The following is a 22,079-nucleotide window of genomic DNA, read 5'->3' as shown; positions in this document are numbered from 1 at the left end:
GTTATTTATGATGCTTTTAGGGTAATTGGATGAAATCTCTGAGGGATGTTATTTTATTTTTATTTATTTATTTATTTTTGAGACAGAGTCTCACTCTGTCGCCAGGCTGGAGTGCAGTGGCACGAACTCCACTGACTGCAACTTCTTACTCCCTGGTTAAAGCGATTCTCCTGCCTCAGCCTCGAGAGTAGTTGGGATTACAGGCACGCGCCACCTCGCCCAGCTAATTTTTGTATTTTTAGTAGAGATGGGGTTTCACCATGTTGGCTAGGATGGTCTTGATCTCCTGACCTTGTGATCTGCCTGCCTCGGCCTCCCTAAGTGCTGGGATTACAGGTGTGAGCCACCGCACCTGGCCAGGATATTATTATTATTTTTGAGAAAGGGTCTCACTCTGTCACCCAGGCTGGAGTGCAGTGGCATGATCATGGCTCTCCGCAGCCTTGAACTCCTGGGCTTAAGCATTCCTCTTGCGCATTCCTCCTGCCTCAGCCTCTTGAGTAGCTGGGACTACAGGCACACATCACCATGCCTGGGTAATTTTTTTTTTTTTGTATTTTTTGTAGACGTGGGGTTTCCCCAGGTTGTGGCCAGGTTGGTCTTGAACTCCTGGGCTCAAGTGATCCGCCCGCCTCAGCCTCCCAAAGTACTGATTATAGGCATGAGATTATAGGCATGAGCCACTGTCCCCAGCCTAGTAAAAGTATTTTATTTTATTATTTTTATTTTTTAAAAGTCCGTTATCCAATAAAATTATTTTAAATTGATAATTTTAAAATAAGAAAATCTCAAGGGGCTGGATATTGAATAAAATGCTTTAACATGCAGGTTTGGGTGACATTTTCTGTATACTAGTTTTTTATTTTGTTTTTTGCATGTCATCTTGAAAGCAGAAATGAAAGAGAAAGTTCATGTCTTCCTTTGTGGTTTTCAGGAAGAGCTAAAGATGGCTGAATTTCTAGATGACCAGGAAACTCGACTGTGTGACAACTGGTAAGACATTAAATCTAAGAAATGTTAGTGGAATGAGGACAGTCAAGCTTAATCACTACCATTTCCTGATTTAAAAACTCTTAGTGAAGACTGACACAGTCTTGAATGTTAAGCTTTTTATTTTGGTGTTTATAACCCACATGAATTACAAGAAAGAGCATCTTTTTCCTGATGAAATGAAACTAGTTGTAAAGTTAGTAATCAGCTGGTTCCTGTTGGGGATTTCCTAAGAACTTAACTTGGTATCTTGGTGCTATACAAGTGCTCTTACTGTAAGCTGACAAAAAAAGCAAAGCAGAACTGTCTGCTATGTTTATTACTTTATTTTCCTTCACTGGGTACTTCTTTCACAATGTGCTATGTTTACCTTAGCAAACTGTGGTAGAAAGAGATGTGGAATAACAAAAATAGTTTGACTCATTGGTAGAATATTTGAGTCAAATAACATTTTTGTTGTCGTTGTTGTCTTTTTCTTTCTTCTCAGCCTAACTTTGGCAGAATTAGGATATAATTAGAGCAAGAGCTGGTTACAATATTCTTTACCTGCTTGGAATTAAGATTTCATCTCATTGAAGGTGTCTTGCCATATTGTAGGGTATTTCTGCTATGCCACTATCACTTTCTACCATTTCATAAGCTATTTTAGGTTTTTTTGAATTTTATATGTATAGCTACTGAAACATAAGAAAACAGACACACTGGTTTTTAGCGTTAGTTAAGATACACCTGTTTTATCAGTCTACTCCAATTAGGAGGAATCTCAAGCCTAGGACAATATATAAATAACTATGCTAAGAGAGTTAAAGGGTGAGTTAATGGAAAGCTAGTGAAAAACAAGGCTATTCAAAGCCAAAGAAATTAAAGAAAAAAGCAAATTAGCATAGAAGGCTGACTAAACCTGTAAAGAATTAATTTCTGGTTGTTTGTGTTTAGTGTTTGGAAAGCTCTTGGGAATTTTCCTGGAAGCTTTGGTTTGCCTTTCAGCTATTTATATCTAAATGAAATTTCACCTCTAATTTGCTAGCCCTTCCTTGAGACTTTTAGCAGTTTTATCTGGATACGGAATTGTGCACCCATTTATCTCACTTAAAACATCTTCATTTTATCTGAAGGTAGGAAGAAAGCATATTAGTACTTCATCTGGTTGGAATGTTTGGTAGGAATATGTTGGCAGTTAAATTTTAAAAGAAAAAAACAGCAGGCAACTATTTTATATAATTGTTGCAAATATCTTATTTTAGCATTTCCTAAGAGGTGAATATGTGGACTAGTAAATGCTTTGTGGTCTTACCTGACAGCTGCTTTCGATTCTTGCTTTTTCATATTATGATGGTGTGGTCCTTAATATTTTTTGTTTTAATTCTAAAGTTTTAGGGGCCTTGTGTATGTAGTATGTCGACAAGTTATCCTGAACAGCCTTGTAAAGTAAATGCTAGACATTTAGTGTCTCCATATTTGCCATTAAAATAAAATTGTTGCCAAAATTATGAAAAAGGAACCCAGGTTTTCTACACCCTAAGCGGTAATTGCTGGCTTTAATTTTCTTTTTTTTCTTTTTTTTTTTTTTTGAGACGGAGTCTCGCTGTGTCTCCCAGGCTGGAGTGCAGTGGCGTGATCTCGGCTCACTGCAAGCTCCGCCTCCCGGGTTCACGCCATTCTCCCGCCTCAGCCTCCCAAGTAGCTGAGACTACAGGCGCCCACCACCACGCCCGGCTAGTTTTTTTTTTTGTATTTTTAGTAGAGACGGGGTTTCACTATGTTAGCCAGGATAGTCTCGATCTCCTGACCTCATGATCCACCCGCCTTGGCCTCCCAAAGTGCTGGGATTACAGGCTTGAGCCACCGCGCCCGGCCAGCTGGCTTTAATTTTCATGGCATTTGTACATACATGATTTGCAATCACAATATAACATTGCTTCTTTCACTTTGTTGGTGTACTATATGTAACTTAGATATTCCTTTCTTGCTTAGGTATTTTTAATGACTTTCATTTTTTACCATTCTATGATACTCTAATGAAAATATTCATACATAATCCCAAGAGGAGGATTATTGTGTTACAGAGTATATAATTTTATGGTCCTAGAAATGCATTTTCAGACTGTTTTTAGATAGTTTATTCTACCACCAGTAATGTATTAAACTATTAGTTTCACAACATCTTTAAAAAGTTGGGATTTATTATTTTAACTAAATTAATTCAAAATGAGTAGTTTCCTTAGAAAGCTAGAAATTTGAGAGAAATATGGGAAGTTAAATCTGTCAGTAATTTACCTCTTTATCCATTTGAGTTTTCTTCCCATCTCTCACGGTTGATTGTTCTGTCACCTTCCAGTGCCGCTTTGAGAGCTGCCTTGGGGTCCCCAGCTTGATAATTCCACCATTGGATGAAAATGAATTGCACTGCCTTGGTGTCTTGGTCTTTCAGTTTGGAAGAATGACTATAAGCTGGAGGCACATCATTTATTCTACTTCGAAATGTTTTTTAGACAATGTCTGAATATTAAAGGTTATTAAAAGAGAAATAAACTATTTATTATTTAGTGTGGGAGAGAGTTCTTCTAGTATTCAGCTTCAGAGGCAAAATATGATCTTAAATAATGTGTTTTATGACTATCTGTATTGATCCTGTTCCGTATTTTATTTTTCTGAATTATTGTTATAGGTACCTTCTTTAATGTCTTTAGCTGGTCAAATTGGAATTTTACAATGGTCCTATCCAAATAAGTAAAAGTAATGCCTTTGAATAGAATGTACCTTTAGTTCGAGTGTGTGTCTAATCTTTTCATGTTTAAATGGTCTTATTCTTTCATGTAAGATTATCACTTTACTTCCTTAATTTGTGTAGCTTAGATATGTTCTTTGGACCACTAAACTAAGTGAGAATGGGAAAATTAAGTGGAGAGACCAGACTGGTGGAGGAAAGGGTTCAGGATTTGATTTTTGTGCAGCTTTGAAGTGAAGTTTCTACCAACCCAGCCAGAGAGCATGTTCCTGTAGTCAGGAAGCATCCAGCCTGCTTTGAAAGGCCTGTGAGGCATACAGGAGACAATTTCCCCTTCCCCTTTGACTATCCCAAAGCTGGCATCTTCTCCTTTTGGTTTGACTTTTCATGGAATAAAAGCCAATGAAATTTAACTACTTAAAACTGAGGAAAAATCAGTGGTAGGGTATTTTTTCACTTGTTTTTATTGTTGTTTTGGTTTGTTTTCTGTTTTAAAATAATCCTAGGCCGGGCGCGGTGGCTCACGCCTGTAATCCCAGCACTTTGGGAGGCCGAGGCGGGCGGATCACAAGGTCAGGAGATCGAGACCACGGTGAAACCCCGTCTCTACTAAAAATACAAAAAATTAGCCGGGCGCAGTGGCGGGCGCCTGTAGTCCCAGCTACTCAGGAGGCTGAGGCAGGAGAATGGCGTAAACCCAGGAGGCGGAGCTTGCAGTGAGCCGAGATCGCGCCACTGCACTCCAGCCTGGGCGACAGAGCGAGACTCCGTCTCAAAAAACAAAACAAACAAAGAAACAAACAAACAAAAAATAATCCTGGAGCGTATCACTCTGCTTTGGGACATGGATGGTTTTGGAATAGCCTAGCTCCACTCTTTTTGGCATCTGACTTCATGTTGTGATCAGCTCTGACTTTGAGAAAGTAAGGCTGAGCTTTTAGAGGTAGTAGTGCATAGCACTGGTAACTCAGAATGTTGCACAGAAGAGTCAGCCTTCAGGATTTAGTTCTTTTTTTTTTTTTGATACGGAATCTTGCTGTTGCCCAGGCTGGAGTGCAGTGGCACAATCTCAACTTTCTGCAACCTCCGCCTCCTGGGTTCAAGTGATTCTCCTGCTTCAGCTGCCCAAGTAGTTGGGGTTACAGGCGCCCGCCACCACACCCCATTAATTTTTTATATTTTTGGTAGAAGCGGGGTTTCACCATGTTGGCTAGGCTGGTCTTGAACTCCTAACTTCTAGTGATCCACCTGCCTCAGCCTCTCAATGTGCTGGGATTACAGGTGTGAGCCACTGCACCTGGACAGGATTTAGTTTAGTTTAGTTTAGTTTTTTTTTTTTGAGACAGAGTTTCACTCCTGTTGCCCAGGCTGGAGTGCAATGGCACGATCTAGGCTCACTGCAACCTCCGCCTCCCCGGTTCAAGCGATTCTCCTGCCTCAGCCTCCTGAGTAGCTGAGATTACAGGCATGTGCCACCACACCTGGCTAATTTTGTATTTTTAGTAGAGACAGGGTTTCTGCATTTGGTCAGGTTGGTCTTGAACTCCAGACCTCAGGTGATCCGCCCTCCTCGGCCCCTCAAAGTGCTGGGATTACAGGTGTGAGCCACTGCGCCTGGCCAGTTCTTTTTTTTTTTTTTTTTTACAGTAACTTCTGCGTCCCAGGTTCAAGTGATTCTCCTGCCTCAGCCTCCCGAGTAGCTGGGATTACAGGTGCCTGCCATCACGCCTGGCTAATTTTTGTATTTTTAGTAGAGACGGGGTTTCACAATATTGGCCAGGTTGGTCTCGAACAGCTGACCTTAGGTGATCCGCCTGCCTCGGTTTCCCAGAGTGCTGGGATTACAGGTGTGAGCCACCGCGCTCGGCCAGGATTTAGTTCTTGAAAAGCAGGATTGGTAATAATCATGAGTTTGTAGGCTAGGTATTTACTAAAGATAAATAATGGAGACTAAAGATTGGATAGGACAGATTTCCATGTGATGCCACTGTGCAAGAAAAGGCATAGATTAGTCAGTAATGCTTGCCTTTTTCTTTGTTCTATTTCTGTAGCAAAAAAGAAATTCCTGTGTTTAACTTTACCATCCATGAGATCCACTGTCAAAGGAACATTGGTATGTGTCCTATCTGCAAGGAACCATTTCCCAAATCTGACATGGAGACTCACATGGCTGCAGAACACTGTCAGGTGAGCCACCAAGTACCCAAATGTTTATACATGTGTTACACTTGCTGTTGTTCATAAATGTATTTTGTTTGCTATTGTGCAATAGCAAATGAGCATATTGTCACAAAGCCAATTTATTGATTCTCACTTCTTATGCTAGGTGACCTGCAAATGTAACAAGAAGTTGGAGAAGAGACTGTTAAAGAAGCATGAGGTTAGTCTTGTTGCTCCATGGAGTGAGTTACTGTGGTCCCAGTCCTACGGAGATTACAGACCCACATGCAGAGCAGAAAGCCAGTCTGGTTGAGTGTTAGTTCTCCACGAGCTCACATGCATACTGTTTCTCAAAGCCTGTTTGAGGCCTTGACTTTGTGACTGCTGCCTGATTCGGCTACCTGGCTGTTGGAACTCCCTTGTGTATGTTGAGACTCCCGAAGTCTTTCCCTTTGGAACTGAGTCTATCATTTCTGCTGGGGGTTAGTTATTGGCAGTCTCACTGAATATGAAGCCAGCCCTGGAGTTGCCAGTATGGGATAACCTCTTTAGCACACAGCCTGCCTTGCAAGCTGTCATTTCATTTTAAATTCTTTGGGTTTTTTTTTTTGTTTTTTTTTCCGAGACAGAGTCTTGTTCTGTTGCCCAGGCTGGAGTGCAGTGGTGCAATCTCAGCTCACTGCAAACTCTGCCTCCCAGGTTCAAGCAATTCTCCTGCCTCGATCTCCCGAGTAGCTGGGATTACAGGCGTCCGCCACCACACCTGGCTAATTTTTTTTTTTTTTTTTTTTTTTTTTTTTTTTTTTTTTGAGACGGAGTCTTGCTCTGTCGCCCAGGCTGGAGTGCAGTGGCGTGATCTCAGCTCACTGTAAGCTCCGCCTCCTGAGTTCATGCCATTCTCCCGCCTCAGCCTCCCGAGCAGCTGGGACTACAGGCGCCCACCACACGCCCGGCTAATTTTTTGTATTTTTAGTAGAGAAGGGGTTTCACCGTGTTAGCCAGGATGGTGTCGATCTCCTGACCTCGTGATCCGCCCAACTCGGCCTCCCAAAGTGCTGGGATTACAGGCGTGAGCCACTGCGCCCGGCCTAATTTTTGTTTTTTTAGTAGAGATGGGATTTCACCATGTTGGCCAGGCTGGTCTCAAACTCCTGACCTTGTGATCTACCCGTCTCAGCCTCCCAAAGTGCTGGGATTACAGGCGTGAGCCACCACACCCAGCCTCATTTTAAATTCTTGAACACTTGGATAACATGCTACTTAACCTAAGAAATTCCTCAGCATTTGGTGAGAGAGAATAGAGTATCATTTGCTTGCTAGTTGAGATAAAACTGGCAGAAGGTTTTTTTTTTTTTTTTTTTTTTTTTTTTTAAATAGAGACAGGGTTGGCTGGGTGGGGTGGCTCACGCCTATAATCCCAGCACTTTGGGAGGCTGAGGTGGGCGAATCACTTGAGGTCAGGAGTTCGAGACCAGCCTGGCCAACACGGTGAAACCCTGTCCCTATTAAAAATACAACAATTAGCTGGATGTGGAGGTGCATGCTACTTGGGAGGCTGAGGCACGAGAATCGCTTGAACCCGGGAGGCAGAGGTTGCAGTGAGCTGAGGTCGCGCCACTGCATTCCAGCCTGGATGACAGGGTGAGTCTACGTCTCAAAAAAAAAACCCCCAGCCGGGCGCGGTGGCTCAAGCCTGTAATCCCAGCACTTTGGGAGGCCGAGACGGGCGGATCACGAGGTCAGGAGATCGAGACCATCCTGGCTAACACGGTGAAACCCCGTCTCTATTAAGAAATACAAAAAACTAGCCGGGCGAGGTGGCGGGCGCCTGTAGTCCCAGCTACTCGGGAGGCTGAGGCAGGAGAATGGCGTAAACCCGGGAGGCGGAGCTTGCAGTGAGCTGAGATCCGGCCACTGCATTCCAGCCTGGGTGACAGAGTGAGACTCCGTCTCAAAAAAAAAAAAAAAAAGAAAAAAAAACCCCCAAAAATAGAGACAGGGTCTTGCTGTGTTGCACAGGTTGCTCTTGAACTCCTGGGCTCAAGTGATCCTCCTGCCTCAGCCTCCCAAAGTACTAGGATTACAGGCATGAGCCACTGTACTCAGCCCAAAGTTTTTTTGTCTTTTTTTTGAGATGGAGTCTTGCTCCTGTCATGGAGGCTGGAGTGTGGTGGTGCGATCTTGGCTCACTGCAACCTCCACCTCCCAGGTTCAAGCGATTCTCCTTCCTCAGCTTCCCAAGTAGCTGGGATTACAGGTGTGCTCCACCATGCCTGGCTAATTTTTTTTGTATTTTTAGTAGAGATGGGATTTTGCCATGTTGGCCAGGGTGATCTCAAACTCCTGACCTTGGGTGATCCAACTGCCTTGACCTCTCACAGTGCTGGGATTACAGGCGTGAGCCACCATGCCCTGTCATTTTTCTTTTTTTTTAAATTAAAAACCTTTTTTAAGAGACAGAGTCTCACTCTGTCCCCCAGGCTAGCATGCAGTGGCATGATCATAACTCACTGCAGCCTCAAATTCCCGGGCTCAAATGATCTACCTGCATAGGTGGGACTACAGGTATAGGCCACTATGCATGGCTAATTTTATTTATTTTTGTTTTTCATAGAGTTGGGGTCTTGCTATGTTGCCGAGGCTAGTCTCGAACTCTTGGCCTCAAGTGATCTTCCCTTGGCTTTCCCAAGTGCTGAGATCACAGGCGTGAGCTATGGCACCTGGCCAAAACTGGCCAACGTTGAAAGAGTATATTAATTCACCAATTTAAAAATCCAGTCAGGTGCAGTGGCTGACACCTGTAATCCTAGCACTTTGGGAGGCTGAGGCGGGTGGATCATGGGGTCAGGAGTTCGAGACCAGCCCGGCCAACATGGTGAAACCCCGTCTCTACTAAAAATACAAAAATTAGCTGGGCATGGGACGCGTGCCTGTAATCCCAGCTACTCGGAAGGCTGAGGCAGGAAAATTGCTTGAACTTGGGAGGAGGAGGTTGTAGTGAGCCGAGATCGTACCATTGCATTCCAACCTGGGTGACAGGGTGAAACTCCATCTAAAACAAACAAACAAACAAAAAAACGGGCTCACCATGTTTTCAAGTGTTGACATAAACTAATAGTCAAAAGCACCACTCAATCTTTTATAATGCAACTGAAATCAGTGCTGTACCCCTTCAAGGAACCATGTGACAGTATGTTCTGTTGAGCTAAAGTTCCTTGCAGGAACAGTTGCTGGCAGAAAGGCTGTGTCTACAGCCTATGTGGAACCAAGGACAGTTTTCCCATTCAGTAGGGAGCATCCCGCAGCCTTGATCTTCAGCATTTCTTGGCCGGGAGTGGTGGCTCATGCCTATAATCCCAGCACTTTGGGAGGCTGAGGCGGGTGGATCACGAGGTCAGGAGATCGAGACCATCCTGGCTAACACAGTGAAACCCCATCTCTACTGAAAATATAAAAAATTAGCTGGGCGTGGTGGCGGGTGCCTGTAGTCCCAGCTACTCAGGAGGCTGAGGCAGGAGAATGGCGTGAACCTGGGAGGCGGAGCTTGCAGTGAGCCGAGATTGTGCCATTGCACTCCAGCCTGGGAGACAAAGTGAGACTCCGTCTAAAAAAATAAATAAAAATCCAAACAGCTGTTTATATGGTAGTTATGCAAGAGTGGATATACATATGTTAAAATTCACCAAGGTATATACTTACAGATTTGTGCATTTCATTCTATGTGCCTCAAACTGTAACAACTTAATTTTATTAATTTATAATTAAATTACCCTTAAATTAAAGGTAATTCATAGTGGGCTACAGTGACTCACGCCTGTAATCCTAGCACTTTGGGAGGCCAAGGCGAGAGGATTGCTTAAACCAAGGAGTTCAAGACCAGTCTAGGCAATATCGTGAGACCCCTATCTCTACAAAAAACTAAAAAATTAGCTGGACATCGTGGTCTGTTCCTGTAGTCTCAACTGCTCGAGGGGCTGAGATACAATATTGTTTGAGCCCGGAGGTTGAGGCTGCAGTGAGTCCTGTTTGCGCCACTGCATTCCAGCCTGGGCGACAAAGGGAGACCCTGTCTCAAAAAAATAAAAATAAAAAGGTAGGCCAGGCGCAGTGACTCACACCTATAATCCCAGCACTATGGGAGGCGGAGGCGGGCGGATCACTTGAGGTCAGCAGTTCAAGACCAGCCTGATCAACATGGTGAAATCCCGTCTCTACTAAAAATACAGAAATTAGCCAGGCATGATGCTGCATGCCGTAATTCCAGCTATTCGGGAGGCTGAGGCAGGATAATTGCTTGAACCTGTGAGGCAGAGGTTGCAGTGAGCCAACATCACACCACTGTATTCCAGCCTGGGCAACAGAGTGAGACTGTCTCAAAAAAAAAAAAAAAAAATGGCTGGGCGTGGTGGCTCATGCCTATAATCCCAGCACTTTGGGAGGCCGAGGTGGGCAGATCACATGAGGTCAAGAGTTTAAAACCAGACTGGCCAACGTGGTGAAACTCCATCTCTACTAAAAATACAAAAATTAGCTAGGTGTGGTGGTGGGTGCCTTTAATCCCAGCTACTTGGGAGGCTGAGGCAGGAGAATTGCTTGAACCCAGGAGGCGGAGGTTGCAGTGAGTCGAAATCATGCCATTGTACTCCAGCCTAGGCAACAGGAGCGAAACGCCATCTCAAAAAAAAAAAAAAAAAAAAAAAATTGAAGTTCTATTCTAAATGCTACTACAACATTTTCAGCACTGTTTATATATGCATGAACTATCTCTTGCAGGAAACACAATAAATTGATAAAAAGGCCTTAGGTAGCTGAGGAACAGGGAAGAAGAGACAAGATTTTTACATATATCCTTTTTGGGCTTTAAAATTGTATACCAGCTGGGCACAGTGGCTCACGCCTGTAATCCCAGCACTTTGGGAGGCCAGGGCAGGAGGACTGCTTGAGCCTAAGAGTTTGAGATCAATCTGGGCAACATAAGGAGACCCTTGTCTCTACAAAATAAAAATAAAACAAAAAACCTAGCTAGGCATGATGGCACGTGCCTGTGGTTCCCAGCTACTTGGGAGGCCGAGGTGGGAGGATCACTTGAGCCCAGGAGGTCAAGGCTTGCAGTAAGCCATGATCGCACCATTGCACTCCAGCCTGGGTGACACTGAGATCCTGTCTCAAAAAATAAAAGAAAAATTAAAATTAAAAAATAAAAGTTGATACTATGTAGATGTAATGCCAATTCAGAAGTTTTTTTTCAAAAGCTTTTTTTTTTTTTTTTTCGTCCCCACCCTGTCACCTAGGCTGGACTGCAGTGGTGTGATCCCAGCTCACTGCAACCTCTGCCTCCTGGATTCAAGCAATTCTCCTACCTCAGCCTCCCAAGTAGCTGGACCTATAGGTGAATGCCACCACACCTTGCTAATTTTTGTATTTTTAGTAGAGTAGGGTTTCACCATGTTGGTCAGGCTGGTCTCAAACTCCTGACCTCAGGTGATCTGCCTGCCTTAGCCTCCCAGAGTGCTGGGATTACAGGTGTGGGTCACTGTGCCTGGCCCCCAAAGCTCTTTTATTGGATAAATAACATGTATTTGCCAGGAGTAGTGGCTTACACCACTTGAGGCTGGGAGTTTGAGACCAACTTGGCTAATGTGGTGAAACCCCTTCTGTGCTAAAAATGTAGCTGGGTGTGGTGGCACACACCTGTGGTCCCAAGCAACTCAGGAAGCTGAGGCACAAGAATTGCTTGAACCCGAGAGGTGGAGGTTACAGTGAGCCGAAATTGCACCATGCACACCACTCTGTCATTGGGCGACAGCGATACTCTTGTCTCAAAAAATAATAATAATAAATAAAAAATAAAACCTGTGCTGAATACAAATATGAAGGTTAGAGAAACCTGTGTCTTTCTAAAATGCAGGTTCTTTTCCTCATTATTAGGTAGTTAAGACTGAATTGGAGTAGTTGGTAGGGGACAGGGACATTGGAGCTTTGACAAACATCTGAATTGCTATGATTCTTGTTATTTGCTCCTGGGCTTCTCTGGCTGGTTTTAGATTACTTAGTAATGTGTGCACAAAACGATATGATAGTCAGGATGGCTGAGTAGTGGACTCCCTCTAATATTTTATTTTCCTTTATAGAACATTGTGGCAGGAACGAAAGGGGAAGCTGTGACTCTTAAATATTAAATACATAAAAAAAAATGGCAGGATAATCTAGGGTTGGAAGAGAAGATTGCAGTAGATACTCTTGGCTTTCCTTGCCCTATACTAAAACACACGTCTCCTAGATATGCATATTAACTACCTCATTCCTCTGGTTTGTAGGAGACTGAGTGCCCTTTGCGGCTTGCTGTCTGCCAGCACTGTGATTTAGAACTTTCCATTCTCAAACTGAAGGAACATGAAGATTATTGTGGTGCCCGGACGGAACTATGTGGCAACTGTGGTCGCAATGTCCTTGTGAAAGATCTGAAGACTCACCCTGAAGTTTGTGGGAGAGAGGGGGAGGAAAAGAGAAATGAGGTTGTCATACCTCCTAATGCATATGATGAATCTTGGGGTCAGGATGGAATCTGGATTGCATCCCAACTCCTCAGACAAATTGAGGCTCTGGACCCACCCATGAGGCTGCCACAAAGGCCCTTGAGAGCCTTTGAATCAGATGTTTTCCACGATAGAACTACCAACCAAAGGAACATTACAGCCCAGGTTTCAATTCAGAATAATCTGTGTGAGTTGTGCTTGGGATTAGGGAACTAGAATGGCATCAAAATCCCAAGGCAAATGGGAACAGGGCTTTGGGGCCAGATAGATCCTGATTATAGAAACCTGACTGTAGCTGAGTAACACTGGGAATACCTCACTTTCCTATAAAATGGAAATAGCCTCTATTGGATTATAGTTAGGGTTCATAATGGTGAGGATGATGACAGTCTTGTAAATAGCCAGCACTTATACAGATTGAGTATCCCTTATCCAAAATACTTGGGGCTAGAAGTGTTTTGACTTTTGAAGTATTTGCATTATATATACTGGATGCGTATCTCAAATCTGAGAAATCTGAAATCCAAAATGTTCCAGTGAGCGTTTTCTTTGAGAGTCATATTGATGCCCAAAAAGTTTCAAATTTTGGATTTTTGGATTGGTATGCTCAACCTGTATCTTACTTCCCTTAGGCATTTGCAAAGTACTTTATATGTATTAACTCATTTAATTGTCTCATTATTTGAAGGTAGGTAAAATTGAAGGTAGAACTAAGATTTGAACTCAGGTAATCTGACCTTGTGCTTTAAACCATTCTACTATAATTCAGAAAATAAGTATAAAATGTTTAGCGCAGTGCCTGTCTCATAATTATGGCTTAGTAATATTGCTTAATAATACAAGTAGAATAATAATGGAGCCTTTTCATATGGCAGACTTTAATGTTCAGAGCTAGGAGACCCAGAGGGTGAAGAGAGCTGGTTGAGCATGGTCATTTTTGTTCCTACCCAGATGCCGGTAAACCTTGACTATTTGCTAGGCATGGACTTGAGTTGAGGGTGGTAACATTTCTAATGTATCCTGAATGCTGGTTTTTGGTTTTTTTATTTTTCAGTTGAAGAACAAGAGAGGCAGGAACGGAATAGAGGCCAACAGCCCCCCAAAGAGGGTGGTGAAGACAGTGCAAACTTGGACTTCATGTTGGCCCTAAGTCTGCAAAATGAAGGCCAAGCCTCCAGTGTGGCAGAGCAGGACTTTTGGAGGGCCGTATGTGAGGCAGACCAGTCTCATGGCGGTCCCAGTTCTCTGAGTGACATAAAGGGTAGGCTTGCTTATTCTGTACTAGCCTCTTTCTCTACAGTTTTTGTAAGTCAGGTTATACAATTCTTATACAATTGAAAGATTTTAATGAGATAGAATTTGCCTTATTTTTCGTTTCGTTTTTTTTTTGGGGGGGACAGTCTCGTCCTGTCTCCCAGGCTGGAGTGCAGTGGCATGATCTCGGCTCACTGCCCCCTCTGCCTCCTGGGTTCAAGTGATTCTCGTGCCTCAGCCTCCCGAGTAGCTGGGATTACAGGCGAGCGCTTGAACCCAGGAGGCAGAGGTTGCAGTGAGCTGAGATTGTGCCACTGCTCCAGCCCGGTGACAGAGTGAGACCTTGTCTCAAAAAAAAAAAAAAGCTCTTAAGGACATTATTGTACAAGTAGAGAACTTACATTAAAGTTGCTGAGAGTGACATCCGTATTGTTTACATAGGAGAAAGCAGTGACCTTGTTCTTCAAAGACACATGATGAAATACTTAGGAATAAAATGTTACATGTTCAGACTTATCCTCAAATAGTTCAGGGGAATAAATACATAAAAGTAATGTGAGGAAATATTAAACTTTGTGAATATAGATGAGAAGTATATGGGTATTTGCTATACTATTCTGAACTTTTTTTTTTTTTTTTGGAGATGGAGTTTCGCTCTTGCCCAGGCTGGAGTGCAATGGCGCAATCTCGGCTTACTGCAACCTCTGCCTCCCGGGCTCAAGTGATACTCCTGCTTCAACTTCCCGAGTAGCTGGGATTACAGGCATGTGCCATCATGCCCGGCTAATTTTTTTTTTTTTTTTTTTTAAGACGGAGTCTCGCTCTGTCGCCCAGGCTGGAGTGCAGTGGCGCGATCTCGGCTCACTGCAAGCTCCACCTCCTGGGTTCACGCCATTCTCCTGCCTCAGCCTCCTGAGTAGCTGGGACTACAGGTGCCCATCACCACGCCCATCTTATTTTTTGTATTTTTAATAGAGATGGGGTTTCACCATGTTAGCCAGGATGGTCTCAATCTCCTGACTGCGTGATCTGCCCACCTCGGCCTCCCAAAGTGCTGGGATTACAGGTGTGAGCCACCGCGCCCAGCCACGCCCGGCTAGTTTTTTTGTATTTTTAGTAGAGACGGGGTTTCACCATGTTGGCCAGACTCTTGACCTCAGGTGATCCACCCGCCTCAGCCTCCCAAAGTTCTGGGATTATAGGTGTGAGCCACTGCGCCCAGATATTCTGGGTAATTTCTTATCTGTCTTCTAGTTCACTGATTTTTCTCCTTAGTTATTTCTAATCTGTTGTATAAAGTGTCCATTAAGATTTTCACTTTAGTGATTATATATTTAATTTTGAGTTCTGTTTGATCCTTTTCCTCATTGTACCTCCTAATTTTTAAAAATAATCTTTTTTTATTTTTAAAATAATCTTTTGTTCCATAGTCATATTACAGTTCCCTCTTTGGTTTTTTTTTGTTTTGTTTTTGTCTTTTGTTTTTGAGACAGAATCTCACTCTGTCAGTGAGGATGGAGTGCAGTAGTGTGATCTCAGCTCACTGCAGCCTCCGCCCCCAGGCCTCAAGTGATCGTCCCACTTCAGTCTCCTATGTAGCTGGGACCACAGGGATGCACCACTACCTATGTTTTTGTATTTTTAGTGGAGATGGTTCCTTACTGTGTTGCCCAGGCTAGTCTCGAACTCCTGAGCTCAAGCAATCTGTGCCACCCATTGGCCTCCCAAAGGACTGGGATCACAGGCGTTAGCCACTGCACCCAGCATAGTTCCCTCTTTAACATGTCTTTAAACATGTTAAATATATTTATTTTCTTTTGTGTCCAAAAATAGCACAAACTGTTTCTTTGCTATGTTGTTTCTGCTGTCTCCCGTTCATGGAGGCTTGCTCTGTGTGTGTGTGTGTGCGTGTGTGCATGTGTGTGTGGGTGTTTGTGTGAACACCAAGTTTTCTGGCATGTTCCTCTGAGAATTTATATGTGCTTCTGGTAGGCACATAGAGATACTACCATTAGGGGTAACTTTAAATTAAGCTTTTGGCCTGGACTTTTTTTTTCTTCTCTGTGACAGTCTCCCTCTGTTGCCCAGGCTGGAGTGCAGTGGTGTGATCTTGGCTCATTGCAACCTCCGCCTCTGGGGTTCAAGTGATTTATCCTGCCTCAGCTTCCAGGGTAGCTGGGATTACAGGCTTGCACCACCATGCCCTGCTAATTTTTGTGTTTTTAGTAGAGATGGGGTTTCACCGTGTCGCTCAGGTTGGTCTGGAACTCCTGACCTCAGGTAATCCACCCACCTTGGCCTCCCAAAGTGCTGGGATTATAGGCATGAGCTACCATGCCTGGCCGGCTTGGACTTTTAGAAAGCATCATGTCTCATTCCTGTAATCCCAACACTTTGGGAGGCTGAGGCGAGAGGATCATTTGAGCCAGGGAGTTCAGACCTCATTTCTACACAAAATAAAAACTAGCTAGGCATGGTGGCACACACCTGTAGTCTCAGCTACTGGGGAGGCTGAGTGGCAGGATCTCTTGAGCCTGGGAGATCGAGGCTGCAGTGAGCCAAGATTGCACCACTGCACTCCAATCTAGGCAACAGAGTGAGACCCTGCCTCAAAAAAAAAAATCACAAAGTTGAATTTATGTAAAAATAGAAACATAAAAATCATAAGCACAGACTGTGACCCCAAACCTATATAAGGGGCCAAGCTCTAGTTACTCTACTTGGTAGAGACTTTTCTGTCTTCTACCCAGAACTAAAATCTAGTTGGGTTGAAGGGTTAATTTCCCTGCATCCCCCCATTGTTCACCCTCCCATTTGTTTAGCAGTCTTACTGAGGGTGTTGTGTCTGGGAATCTTGGTTTTAAAATGTATCGATTTGTTCACTTCAGTTACTTTTAGTCAGGATTTTTTGGGTGTTTTGGTACTGGGAGGAGTATTCATGATATTATTTGCCAGTTTGCTCAATTTCTTTATCTGTAAAATAAGGATAATGTAGGATCTGCTTCGTAAGTTTATTCTGAGGATTGAAATAGTGTGTGGAAAACACTTAAGATTATTGCCTACGATTTAAATCGCTTCCTTAGAGTAGTGAGTAGCAGGTAAACTACTACTATACTGCTACTCAGGAAATTGGGGTCAAGTACATTTCTTGTTTCATAATGGAAGTTTTTGCCTAGAGTTTATCTCTTAGATGGGTTCCCTCTGAGAATATACAGCCCCACAAATTGCTGTCTATAAGAAACATTAAAGAAAGCTAAACTTCTATATAAGACCCCATAAAGAGGATAAAAGGTTAAATTCAAATTTGTTTTTGTTCATCCTGAGTCTCATTATGTGGCCTAATACCTAGGTGCAGCTGACGAGACCATGTTGCCTTGTGAATTTTGTGAGGAGCTCTACCCAGAGGAACTGCTGATTGACCATCAGGTGTGTTACGAATTACTTGAGGACTTTTAGTTGGAATGTATGCAGGCCGTAGTTGGCATTACAGGCCACATGAGGCCTTGAACAAATCATTTTAATACAATGCCCGTGGTAGGAATAGCAAATGTTCTTTTCCATGGTGTGACTGGCATACAGATATGAAAACTTAGCCTTGTTCCTTCTAAGAAAAAGTGATGGCAGGGCCGGGCGCGGTGGCTCAAGCCTGTAATCCCAGCACTTTGGGAGGCCAAGGCGGGCGGATCACAAGGTCAGGAGATCGAGACCACAGTGAAACCCCGTCTCTACTAAAAATACAAAAAATTAGCCGGGCGCGGTGGCGGGCGCCTGTAGTCCTAGCTACTTAGGAGGCTGAGGCAGGAGAATGGTGTGAACCCAGGAGGCGGAGCTTGCAGTAAGCCGAGATCGCGCCACTGCACTCCAGCCTGGGCAACAGCGTGAGACTCCGTCTCAAAAAAAAAAAAAAAAAAAGAAAAAGTGATGGCAGTAGTTTGTGCCTGTAGTCCCAGCTACTCAGGAGGCTGAGGTGGGAGGATTGCTTGAGCCCATGAGTTTGAGGCCAGCCTGGGCAACATAGTGAGACCCCAGCTCTACCAAAAAAACAAAGGGGGCGGGGAATGATGCTCATTTCAGCAGACCTAGAAATCTCATGCTAGCAGTCCTTTCATGTGGTAGTGACTGGTGCACATATATCTCCACTACCCATCTTGTGATCTGGTCTCATCTCATGCCACATTTTGATTTATTGGAGCTGTATTGAAGTCCTTGCATTTTTCTAGAAAGGTCAAGGGTGTTTTCTACACATTCCTTTATCTACCTGAAAGGTGTCTGGCCTTCTGCCACTGTCTCCTTAACACATCCAACAACAGAGCCCCCTTACTTGTAGAGTTGGTTCAGATGTGACTTTATGGAAGCCATCCTGAGAGGTACTATGAAGGCTAGGTCAGGAACCACACCTGTGTGCTTCTGAAAGTCCGTGCCCACCTCTCTTATAGTTTATCACTTTATGATATGGTCTTCTGATCTCCTGTTGGTCTGCGTCACTAGGCTGAGTTCCCTGAGGGCAGGTTCTGAGTTTTCCCGGTTTCAGAATCTCTAAATACTTGGTATCCGAAAAGGTGTCAGTTATTTGAATGACTGACTATTCTCGAGCCATTTAGGAATGATGAGCAAATAGCTTTATGTGTTTGAGGATTCCCTGATGGAGGGAACTTCTGTGTTTTTTATTTTTTTATTTTTTATTTTTATTTTTTGAGATGGAGTCTCACTCTGTCACCTAGGCTAGAACGCAGTGACGTGATCTGGGCTCACTGCAACCTCTGCCTTCCGGGTTCCAGCTATTCTTCTGCCTTAGCCTCCCGGGTAGCTGGGCTACAGGCGCGGACCACCATGCCTGGCTAATTTTGTATTTTTCATAGAGACAGGGTTTCACCATGTTGGCTAGGCTGGTCTCAAACTCCTGACCTCGTGACCTGCCCACCTTGGCCTCCCAAAGTGCTGAGATTACAGGAGTGAGCCACTGCGCCTGGCCTGGAGGGACTTCTTATTCCCTCAATACGCTCATTTGGTTTGGCTTAGTCTGGCATTTCCACAACTACTAAGTAGTGCCTGTGCTCTGTATAGTGGAACATACTTTCCCTCATATATGAAATAATATACTATTTGAATACATGTAGTTTTTGTTTTAGGAGTACTGTAGAAAATCCATTAGCAAAGATAATAGAGAATATTTGTGCCTCTCTTTTACTGTATGGGTGTGAGGGGAAGAACCTTGAATCATTTCAAATTAATTTAAAAAGAATAAACACATGAACACACTTTTAAAAAACCCACAAAAATATTTAAAAGTAAAATGAGTGTTCTATGTATAGTCCCCCTTTTAGTTCCTCTTTCCAATATTAAGCATTGTTTGTTTTGTTTTGTTTTGTTTTGTTTTGAGATGGAGTCTCACTCTGTCGCCCAGGCTGGAGTGCAGTGGCGTGATCTCGGCTCACTGCAGCCTCCGCCTCCTAGGTTCAAGCAGTTCTCTGCCTCAGCCTCCCGTGTAGCTGGGATTATAGGCAAGTGCCACCATGCCCGGCTAATTTTTGTATTTTCAGTAGAGACGGGGTTTCACCATCTTGGCCAGGCTGGTCTTGATCTCCTGACCTCGTGATCCGCCTGCCTCGGCCTCCCAAAGTGCTGGGATTACAGGCATGAGCCACTGTGCCCAGCCAAGCATTGTTAAAATTATTTGACTTCTAGAAAATATCTTAGGAATGTAGTTTTTTAACCTCTGATTTTTGTTTTTAACATATATTTTTTGAATGACAGACAAGCTGTAACCCTTCACGTGCCTTACCTTCACTCAATACTGGCAGCTCTTCCCCTAGAGGGGTGGAGGAACATGATGTCATCTTCCAGAACTTCTTGCAACAGGCTGCAAGTAAGCAGTTAGACTCTTTGATGGGCCTGAGCAGTTCACGCCTTGTGGAGGAGAGCATCATCATCCCCTGTGAATTCTGTGGGGTACAGCTGGAAGAGGAGGTGCTGTTCCATCACCAGGTAAGGGTCCCTGGAGTCCCTGTCCATGTGGCTCTGTGCATGAACCTGAGGCTTCCAGAGCTGCGAACACTTCCTTAGCCTTTAAGTTGCATTCCATCCTGACAAGGAATGCACACACTTGGCTTCTGGCCGTGTCATCTTTGTAAGCTGTCTGTAGTAACCAATACGCAGGCTTTTAGACTTTCCCTCCCTTCAGGCAACTGAAGCCATCTTGTTACTAGCTGAGGGCCAAAGAGCCAGGACTCTATTTGAGCAGGTGTGGAAGGAAGCCTTGTCAGAAGGTTTAGATGAGAGTCTCCCTGCTTTTCACCAGGTGGGTTTTTCCCATTGTGGTGGCATTTGAGACTTGCACTGTAGGACACCTGAGGGTCTACTTCTGGTTTTGTCCTATGGATGCCCCTCACTGGGGCCATCTGTAAGTGAGGGAGTTGGACTAGACAATATGAAGTCATTTTTCAGCATTTACAGTATAGGATTCCAATCTGTTAGTGGAAAATATGTTTTCTGCTCAATAGTATATGTTACGGGGAGTGGGAGTCAACACTGCAGGTACCATTTCTGTAGTTGATGCCATGCAGCTGTTACTAGAACATTGTACATTTCATTTCTATAATAAAGACTCCTGCTTTTCAGAGGCCAGGCGCAGTGGCTTATGCCTGTAATCCCAGCACTTTGGGAGGCTGAGGCGGGCAGATTACTTGAGGTCAAAAGTTTGAGACCAGCCTGGCTAACATGGTGAAACCCCGTCTCTACTAAAAATACAAAAATTAGCTGAATGTGGTGGTGGGCGCCTGTAATCCCAGCTACTCGGGAGGCGGAGGCATGAGAATCACTTGAACTTGGGAGGTGGAGGTTGTAGTGAGCTGAGATCAGACCACTGCACTCCAGCCTGGGTGACAGAGCGAGACTCTGGCTCAAAAAAAAAAAAGAAAGAAAAAAAAAGACTCCTGCTTTGGGATCAAACAGTAGATAAGAGACTGCTTACCCTCTAGGGCAGACTGAAATAAGCAACCACACAAATAAATACTCTGGTGAGAGTATAGAAATGCTTTTCAGCTGCTCTGAAGGTAGTGAGTTATCTCAGTTGATTGTTCACAGTCACAGATCGAACTCCTTGTTCTACTCCTTCCCCTCTTCTCACTATTGCACTTGAGTAGTCTTAAAAAAAAAAAAAGAGAAAAAAAGAAAGAAATGTTTTTTTTTTGCTCCAAGACCAGCCCTTCCCTCATCCCTGCACAAATCAGAAAGTGCTTCTGTCAGTGCCTCAGGTGCCGATGGGATTGAATTCACCATTCCAAATGTGTGGTTTCTGAAAGTTCCCAGAACTTTCAGAGGTTGTCAAAGTCCCCATCCAGATAAGGAATACCCTGCTGTTCCTCCCATCGCGTGCTCTTTTCTGGGAATGACTCAATTCAGAGGTACTAATTCTGTTTTTTCTTGTTTAGGACCAGTGTGACCAACGCCCAGCCACAGCAACCAACCATGTGACAGAGGGGATTCCTAGACTGGATTCCCAGCCTCAAGAGAACTCACCAGAGCTGCCCAGGAGGCGTGTCAGACACCAGGGTATTTATTAGCCAGGACTGAGCCAAGGCCGCAGGTCCACTGCTGGCTCCGGCCTGTTTACCACTTCTCATCCACTGCTCTAATGTGGGGATTACCTGCATCTCGAATTTCCAAACACACTAGGGTCTCATGGGAGACTCCTGCAGGTAGTTGTGATCCCACATTAGACTGAGCTCTCTCAAGTGTGTGATTTTTAGGGTAATGGCTTTGCGGACATCCGTGAGATACACGTAGTAGTTAGTGCTTGTAGTAAGTTTCTGGTTTCCTGTCTGTGCACTTAGTGGACTATTTGTAGATAATTTGCAGACCTTATGGTAGCTACCCTGGACCCCCATTTCAAGTTGAAATACACTTAGGGTACTCAAACCTATTGTTATTTATTTTTAATTTTTTGTAGAGACAGAATCTTGCTCTGTCACCCAGGCTGGAGTGCAGTGACACAATCATAGCTTACCACAGCCTCTAACTCCTGGGCTCAAGTGATCCTCCCTCCTCAGCCTCCCAAGTAGCTGGGACTACAGGCACACTCTACTACACCCACCTAGTTTTTTGTTTTTGTAGAGATAGGGTCTTGCTATGTTGCCCAGGGTGATTTTGAACTCTTGGCCTCAAACAGTCCTTCTGCCTTGGACTCCCAAAGCATTGGGGTTACAGGCGTGGGCCACTGTGACTGACCTCAAACATTATTTTTCTTTTTTTTTTTAAGACAGGGTCTCTTAGTCATCCAAGCTGGAGTGCAGTGGCGTGATCACAGCTCACTGCAGTCTCAACTTCTTGAGCTCAAGTTATTCTCCCACCCTTAGCCTCCTGAGTAGCTGGGACTATAGGTAGGCTAGGTGCCCACCACCACACCCAGCTAA

General features: G+C 44.0%; 1 protein-coding gene across 4 annotated transcripts in view; it reads left to right on the top strand.

Moving 5' to 3' along the window:
- LOC105493387 (TRAF-type zinc finger domain containing 1) overlaps positions 1–22,079 on the top strand; it is a 29,106-nt gene that overhangs the window by 4,150 nt on the left and 2,877 nt on the right. For all 4 annotated transcript variants that reach the window (XM_071071042.1, XM_071071043.1, XM_071071045.1 and 1 more), the window contains exons 2-9: positions 935–993; positions 5,770–5,905; positions 6,045–6,098; positions 12,196–12,601; positions 13,469–13,675; positions 17,018–17,094; positions 19,423–19,653; positions 21,099–21,219. In XM_071071042.1, the coding sequence (XP_070927143.1) occupies positions 947–993; positions 5,770–5,905; positions 6,045–6,098; positions 12,196–12,601; positions 13,469–13,675; positions 17,018–17,094; positions 19,423–19,653; positions 21,099–21,219 (1,279 nt within the window). In that variant the 5' untranslated portion in view covers positions 935–946. The remainder of the gene's footprint in view (positions 1–934; positions 994–5,769; positions 5,906–6,044; positions 6,099–12,195; positions 12,602–13,468; positions 13,676–17,017; positions 17,095–19,422; positions 19,654–21,098; positions 21,220–22,079) is intronic.

The sequence above is a fragment of the Macaca nemestrina genome, chromosome 10, assembly GCF_043159975.1.
Source record: "Macaca nemestrina isolate mMacNem1 chromosome 10, mMacNem.hap1, whole genome shotgun sequence".
NCBI lineage: Eukaryota > Metazoa > Chordata > Mammalia > Primates > Cercopithecidae > Macaca > Macaca nemestrina.
This window is presented reverse-complemented; position numbering and strand designations above follow the sequence as displayed.